At 31.4% G+C, this 7681-nt stretch overlaps 1 protein-coding gene across 2 annotated transcripts; it reads left to right on the forward strand.

The window, feature by feature from the left end:
- The first annotated feature begins 200 nt into the window (after nucleotides 1-200).
- LOC105123076 (protein TIFY 9-like) lies at nucleotides 201-2270 on the forward strand. Of its 2 annotated transcripts, XR_841796.1 has the most exons (7): nucleotides 201-323; nucleotides 406-595; nucleotides 690-777; nucleotides 887-998; nucleotides 1120-1177; nucleotides 1293-1352; nucleotides 1823-2270. XR_841796.1 is itself a non-coding variant. In XM_011022544.1 (6 exons), exons 1-6 carry the CDS (start codon nucleotides 215-217, stop codon nucleotides 1869-1871), a joined length of 606 nt encoding a protein of 201 aa, XP_011020846.1. In that variant the 5' UTR covers nucleotides 201-214; the 3' UTR covers nucleotides 1872-2231. The 2 variants fall into 2 exon arrangements, 1 of the variants encoding a protein (XP_011020846.1); XM_011022544.1 differs by lacking the exon at nucleotides 1293-1352 and having other exon boundaries at nucleotides 1823-2231.
- The last annotated feature ends 5411 nt before the right edge of the window (nucleotides 2271-7681 follow it).

Consider the following 7681-nt stretch of genomic DNA (forward strand, 5'->3'; position numbering starts at 1 on the left):
GAAGAGGTGTGCCAATTTTTAATGAGACTCCCGGCCCCACTTCCCATCTCCCGAGAATTGTCCAAACTAGTTCTCTCCGTCAAATCTCGTGCATTTTATAATTAAAGAAAGGAGTCTCAACATTTCCCACTTTAAATACCAAGACCCATCGTCTCCGTTGTGCAGCAGATACCACCTGTTTTCGGAACAGTCATCGAAAAATCAAGGAAAGCAAATGAAAATGTCGAGAGCAACCGTTGAACTTGATTTCTTTGGCATGAGCAAAGAGAACCGCTCCTCCTCTTCCAAATCCAAGTGTTTTAATCGCCAAAGAAGCTTTCGAGGTCTGTTTTTGATTTTTCCATTCCATCCTTCTTTTACTATTGGAATTCATTCTTCTTACAATTTTCTCGTTGGGTTTTGTAGACATTCAGAGTGCCATTTCGAAAATAAATCCTGAGCTTCTAAAATCTGTGATTGCCTCTGGTTCTGCTTCCAACAAGTCTACTCCAGCTGACGGCAATCAGTTGTCAAACAAGGCATTCTCTGTGCCATCGACTCCTAAACAAGATCTGCCTCCATTTCCTGCTTTGCCTGTCTATTTCCCTCTCCCAAGGTACTCAACTCTCAACTGACAGTTCTCCTAATGAGCGTTTTTTCTTTTGGGGTAATGTTTTGGCGCTTAATACTCGATATTACTCGTGTTCTAGGCTCAATTTGGAGAATCCTCCCGAAACCGCCCCCTTGACCATTTTCTACAATGGAACCGTCGCTGTTTTCGATGTCCCTCGAGACAAGGTATGTAAAATATTATGAATTTTGTTTGCGCTAATAAATGCCTACGTGTTGATTCTTGTTTATTTCCTTTGTTAGATTATTAATTTTTTTTTTAAAAAAAAATATACAGGCGGAAAACATTTTGAAGCTTGCTGAGAAGGGATTCTCCAAGACCGTTGTTGAATCAGTAGCCGATCCAAGAACAGATCACCAACAAAAGCTTCTTGAGAGTCTTGGTGGAGGTTTGTGCTTTTTTTCTTTTGCTGCTTGCCGTACAAATTTGCGTGGAATGTTTTTCGACCTTTTCATATGCAATGGTTATATGCTGACAACGGAAGCATTTGCTGCTGGTCTGTTGAGCAGATCTGCCAATAGCTAGAAGGAAATCACTGCAGAGGTTTTTGGAGAAAAGAAAAGAGAGGTAATATTCTCCTTTCTCCCTCTCTTTCTTTCCCCCGACTTCATATTGAACAATAAGGTGGTTTTTATTTTTGTTTTTTGCACATAGCTTAGATTGATTTTAATTTTATTTCTAGATAGATGAATGAATGCTTCGGATGGCACATATTTCGTATCTATCAATTCATTTTGTTTTGGTAAGTAGAATTTAGCTTTAATTTGTTTAGATTTTAGGCTGATATTAATCCCTTCTTTTCTTCTGTAAAAGACTTGGTTATCAGGGATTTTTAATGTATTTTTAAAAAATTAGCAATCTTATGCTTAATCAAAATGTGATTAGCTAGGTGTTATTAACAATATAAATATGTATATTGTAGTGTATTAACCATTTTAACAGGTATTGTAATTCGAAACATGTTATCATAGCTAGATCGTACAATTACTTGGATTCATGAATCGTTATATTATTTAAACATTAAAAAATATTCCTAAATCATAATTACACGGGAAGGCGCCACCAATTGATTGAATTTTCTTTATTAAATAATAAAAAAAATAAAAATAAAAAGATGCCGACATTGTTTTAGACATCGGCAAGATCTCCGTGTCTGTGTTTTTCTCCGGAAAGCTTTTTAATAAATAGAACGCGTTTTTGATGGTTTTGTAGGTTGACTTCGGCGACCCCGTATGCTTGCACACATAAGACGCGTTTTTAAGGCAGGAAGACCATGAAGAACCGCCGGAAAGATGAGAAAGATGGTCTCAACATCAAGAAAAGGAAAAAAAAAAAAACAATTGTCGGAATATTTTTTCCATCTTTTTTCTAGCCGGTCGGCGTCTAAGCTGCCTTCCCCTCTTTTGACTGATAGCGATACGATAGAAGGACTCATAATTATATTATATATGGGCTTAGTAGGGTCCATGGTTGTGTTTCAGAGTCACGTTTTAGTCATTGTCATTTGGCTATCACCTAAAAATTCTAAAATACGCGTCCATCTCCCACCTTCGGCGTAGTTTCCTATGGTCTCCGTGTCTATTTGGGGCTGTATTTTTATTATGTCAGAAGATGGAGATCACATGTATACTGCTAACTCAGTCTGGAATGTATTTTTTAATACATATATTTATAGTTGTTGGGTTGTTTAGTTCTTTTCGTCTGCTTTTGTTCATCTATTTTATAAATGTTTTTTATACTGTTATATGGATCCTCGATCATCTGATGCTGACTCTAATTAAGAGATTTACTTTCGTGAAAATTTTAAAGAAATATGAATTTAATAACGACTATGTTTTGTAATTATTATTTAAACACGCACGTTTGCTCGCGATGCTGAAATGCAGTCGCCAATTAGTCTACAACAACTGCAATAAATATATATTTTTTGTCGACTAGTGCTAATAGATTATAAAAATTATATTTTAAAATATTTTTGTAATGTATTAAAATAATATATATTTTTTATTTTTAAAATTTATTTTTGATATATAATCTAAAAACATTTAAAAAATAATTTTTTAAGAAATTAATAATTTTTAAAAATCAATCTCTTAAGAAAACGTTTCCTATAAGCAAATCAAAACACTCGCCGTTCAAGGGCATGAATGGCACCTTCAAAGCTTTGAAAATCTTCAATTTCTCATTTTTTTAGTTTTTCAAAATAGAAAAGCATTTGGCATCCCAAGAAAAAAGAATATCATGTCTTCACTTTATTCTTCTTAACTTTAATTTATCCCGAAAATCATCGTCCTAGCCTTTTCATTTCGGCAGGCATTCCCATCTACAAAAACCTTATTTCCGCCTTGCTACAAGAACCACTAACCATTATTGCTCAGAAAAATACATTAACATAAAAATTTGATTCCAACTTCTTGAACTTAAAAAGAGCAAATTTTTTAATTAATTAAAAGCTAAAAATTTCGTGCAATTGTAATCATGAAGCACTTAAAAGCCAGAAACTTAAGCGTTTATATTAGTGCGAGATATTTTTTTAATTTCTTAAAGCATCAATTCTTGTTAGCGTGTTTTCTATGTAATGTTTTTTTTTTTTTAAATTACGTTATCTAGAATAAAAACGCATTCAATTAAGTAATTTCCTATCCTTTTACACGTCAGAAAACTGATTTAAACCAATGGTAAACCATCACCCTCCCTACAGTCTAAAGTCTATACCGTCGCAGCTCCTTTTGGATGGATTCGTTAAGCCAGTGCATTGCTATAGGAAAACTTGTGGCCTTCTTATTTGGCTTGCCAGGCAAGATGGTCAGGATTCAGCCGGTGATGCGGTGGTCATCATCAAGTCTTTTCGTGGACCGTGCAAGATAAAGGTATCTACGGAAAACCTGAACATCATGTATGTTAAATGTGCACCCCTCCCTCCATTTTTAATATGACTGCCTGGCATTGTACAGCTTATGAACAGCCAGCATTTTATGATAGAAGAATGGAACGCAATAATTGAGAAACACTAGCGCTTGGGTAAACGCCGTTGCCGGTGGGCTGCCTGGCAAAAGCAATGGTTTGAGTGTCAACATATCCAAACGTGATCAATGTTTCTGCAACTGTTCACTGTGATAGGTAACCAATCCTAGAGAATATTTTTATCAAGTCCTTTTGGCCAAACATGCTATTTTCCAGGTAGAGTTGTTGGGTCTTCGTCGGATTCGATTCAGATTTTTCAGTTCTTCCTACCCCAGTTTTTCAACGAGCATCTCTCTATACAAAATAAAATAAAATAAATCTATGAATCAAAATAAACATTTATAAAAAAATTGGATCAAATTTATTGTTGTAGGTGTTTTGCAATTTAGTCTTATTTCTTTTGATTTGGGATTATTATTATAATTTCAATACTAATTTCATCTAATTAGGCCACTGAAGAGTGATTGAAAGGAAAAAATTTGAAAAATAAATACGCACAAAGAATGTGCCTGTGAGTAGGACTTGTGCGTGCTAGAGAGTGAAAGAATGACCATGTCGTGTTTTTGTGCCAGTGATGCTTGCATGTCTGTTAACATATGTTAAACAAGGAGGTAAATCATTCTTTTTTTCTTGTGTAAAATGCAAGGATAAGAAAATTGAATTAAGCACTTATTTGTAGGAAAAGTAAAAAAGGGACCAAATTAATTTTTTTCATATTTCTTAAATAATAAGGACCAAAATGTACATTAATCAAATAATCCACACTCCACAGCGTTGGTGATACCAACCAAAGAATGACAATCATGTAGCATGCCGGATGATATGAATACAACAAACAATTCAAGGACTTTTTAAATACAATAAAAAAGAAAGAAAGTACAAGAAGAAATACAAAGTTAACCAAATTATTATTGCTTCATTTGACATAAAGATGAGATGTTGGGATGATCCATGAATTATTTTCATAATAAGTGTTATATTATCATTAAATGTAAAAACAAAACTTTGTAATTTCTGATAGAAAAATAAAGTTTTATTTAACGTACATGGCTAATTAAATATAATTAGAAAATAATTGAAAATACTAAGAAAACCAACTCAAGGGGTCTATGACATAGTTATCAATCCTGATTTGATGTTGTAGGTTAATATAAATTTTAGAATCTTAATCAAGTTTAATTTATAAAAATATCAACCTTATAACTAACTCCAAGAAAATTAATCATTCTATTAGATTAACTTGAAATCTGGATGACTGGCAAAACTCTATATATTTTTATAAAAAAATTATGTTTTTTAAATGTAGAATAAAAATAATTTTTGATTTAAATATTTCAATTAAAAAAATAAAATAATATTTTTTAAATACAGATAAAAAACCGTTTAAAATAATTTTTTAAATTTTATTATTTACAATATATATAATCTATATTTAAATGAATATTTTTGGATTTTTTTCCTGTGAAATATTAAAATTTTATTTTTTAAAATTAATCTAAATAAACTTAAATAATTTAAATCTAATTCCTTGATTGGGTCATCCCGGAACATGTTTGATAACTATGGCCCATGGACATAGCAAGGTAACAACGAGCCAGCGAAGTTAATATGCGTGGGCCTTCACCTTTTCGTTTAGAAAATTAATTAATTAATTAATTCTTACCCAAACACTACATCAATATTTGAAAATTTAAATTTGAACTTTATAGTTTTTTTTTTTATCATCTAAGCTCACAAAAGACTAGTTTAGGATTAATGAAAATTAAATTGTATTTTATTTCATAACATCGAGAGTAGAGTAATAAGTTCAGTAGATTAAATTCAAATAATTTTTTATTAATTTATAAAAATTAATTTTTATAATTTTAATATAATTTGCTGTGATAAATCAACATATAAATATTAAAATAAACACTACATCAATATTTGAAAAAATGATTAAAAAACTGACTGGATCCGCAACGCAGTATGGCCAATGATATAGTAACTGTTATCAATCCTAGATTGGGAAATGACCCCGCGAAGGGATTGGATTTCAAGTTACAAAGATAAATCTATATTTATCTGTATCAATCTAGAAAAATTTCAAAATAATATTTAAAAATTTTATATTTCATATAGATTTTTTAAAAAATAATAAATTAAATCATATGAATATAAAACATATTTATTATAAATAATAAAATTTAAAAGTTATTTAATGTTTAAACTAAAAATAATTTTTTACATTAAGTAAAATATATATATTAAAAGATTTTAAATCCTACTAAATAAATAAAATATTTTTCTAATGTTCATACATTAAATTTTAAAATAAATTAATAATTAATTGAAAATATAAAAAAAACACATTTAAAAAATAAATCTATGTTAATTAGGTTTAATACTTCAAATCAAAGTAAAATAGGATGAGATCCAAGTTAAGCACGGATAGCAAGGTTTTGGATCAATTTATCTATGTACTCGCATAGAGAGCGAGATCTACAAGGACAAATAAAGCTTTTTAAGGTCTTTACTTCTCAAGAACATGGAGTCTGGACAGTCGAGTCTCCCACTGTTTACGTTTAAGCTAATCAAGACATACGAGTTAAAATTAAACGAATAAAAACAAACCTCAACCTAACTAACGAAATAAATGACCAGAAAATAATGAAAAAATGGGGTTAAATCCAGGCAAAACTAGGTTGTCGATGCATGAAAAGCAACGGGAAAAAGCAAACTCAAATTGAAAAATCAAAATGGGAATGGAGAGGTGAGCATCAGTTTTAAAAAGCTCGAATTTTGAAGCTTCATGGATTAATCAGCAATCAAAATATTAAAATCCTCATCATCTGCTCAGATCCTCCGCACCTTCCTAAATAAAGTCAAAACCAGAAACAAGAGAGAGAGGCAGCTAAATTACACAGAGAGTAGAGCGAGCGTACAAAACAGATATGAAACCAGATAAAAAATCTCGAATCTCGCTTCCGAATTGAGGCCAAAGTGGCTATAAGGTGCTTTATATAGAGCAGAGAGGGTCCGGAAACCCTAATAACCAAAACAAACCTAAAACCGACGCCGTTTCTTCTTAAAACTTGAACGCGCGGCGTCTATAGAAGAAGCACTTGCGGGTTCTAAGGTACTCCAATTTTTCACGTTTTATCGTCTGAATACATAAACTCCAACTTTTATCATATAAGTTTCATTGGATCATCTAATGAAAGGATAATTATAAAAATAAACTCTTTTATATTATTATTACCGGTTATAATTTAAAGAATTATATCATATATCCCTAGTTAACACAAATTTCAATTCTAATGAATTAAACAACACTCTCATATATATTAAAAATAAAAACACTACTACAAAAGATTTAGCTCAAGACAAGCTTATAATATTAGTTTAATAGCAAATTAATTATTATTAATTTGATGAAGAAGCTTTAATATAAATATTATCAAAGCTCTTTAATTATTAAATGAATTATAATAGCAATACAATAAATAATTAGATATATATTTTTAAAATGATATTAAATATTAGGACACATAAAATTTATATTCTAGAAGATAATTGCAATTTTTGAACCAAACTACATGTTTTTTTTTTTTTTTAACATCACTCCTGTAATAGGATGTCCGTCAATTGCCTCGTAAGTTCTCCGTGATTGATTCATGATTTGGTGAGATGCCATCTGGGAAGGTGACTGCTTGTAACAATATACTTCTAGCGCATGAATTGTATAGTTTTTTCAATCAAGCTCTTGAATTTTTATTTTTCTCAATAGTATCCAATCATGCATATCCCTTACCTGCTTTACTAACTTTTCTTTAATGCAAAATGGTCCCTAATTAGAAGCAACCATTGGATAAAAAAAAAAAAACAGAAATAAGCTCTTGCATGATGAGTATACATCTCCTGAAAAACAGAAAAAAAAGGAGATGGCAGTGTAATGGATTATCATGGCATTGCAGTAGCCTGTTAAACATGTTCAGAGTGTAGGGTCTGGGCCAGAACTGCACAGATCACTGCATGCTTTGCCCAATGGCATGTCAAAACTACGGGCTGGGTCTGCACGGCTCGGCCCTTATGCCTCAGTCTCAATCTCTATTCCGCGTTCACCCC

The sequence above is a fragment of the Populus euphratica genome, unplaced genomic scaffold (assembly GCF_000495115.2).
Source record: "Populus euphratica unplaced genomic scaffold, PopEup_1.0 scaffold8.1, whole genome shotgun sequence".
NCBI lineage: Eukaryota > Viridiplantae > Streptophyta > Magnoliopsida > Malpighiales > Salicaceae > Populus > Populus euphratica.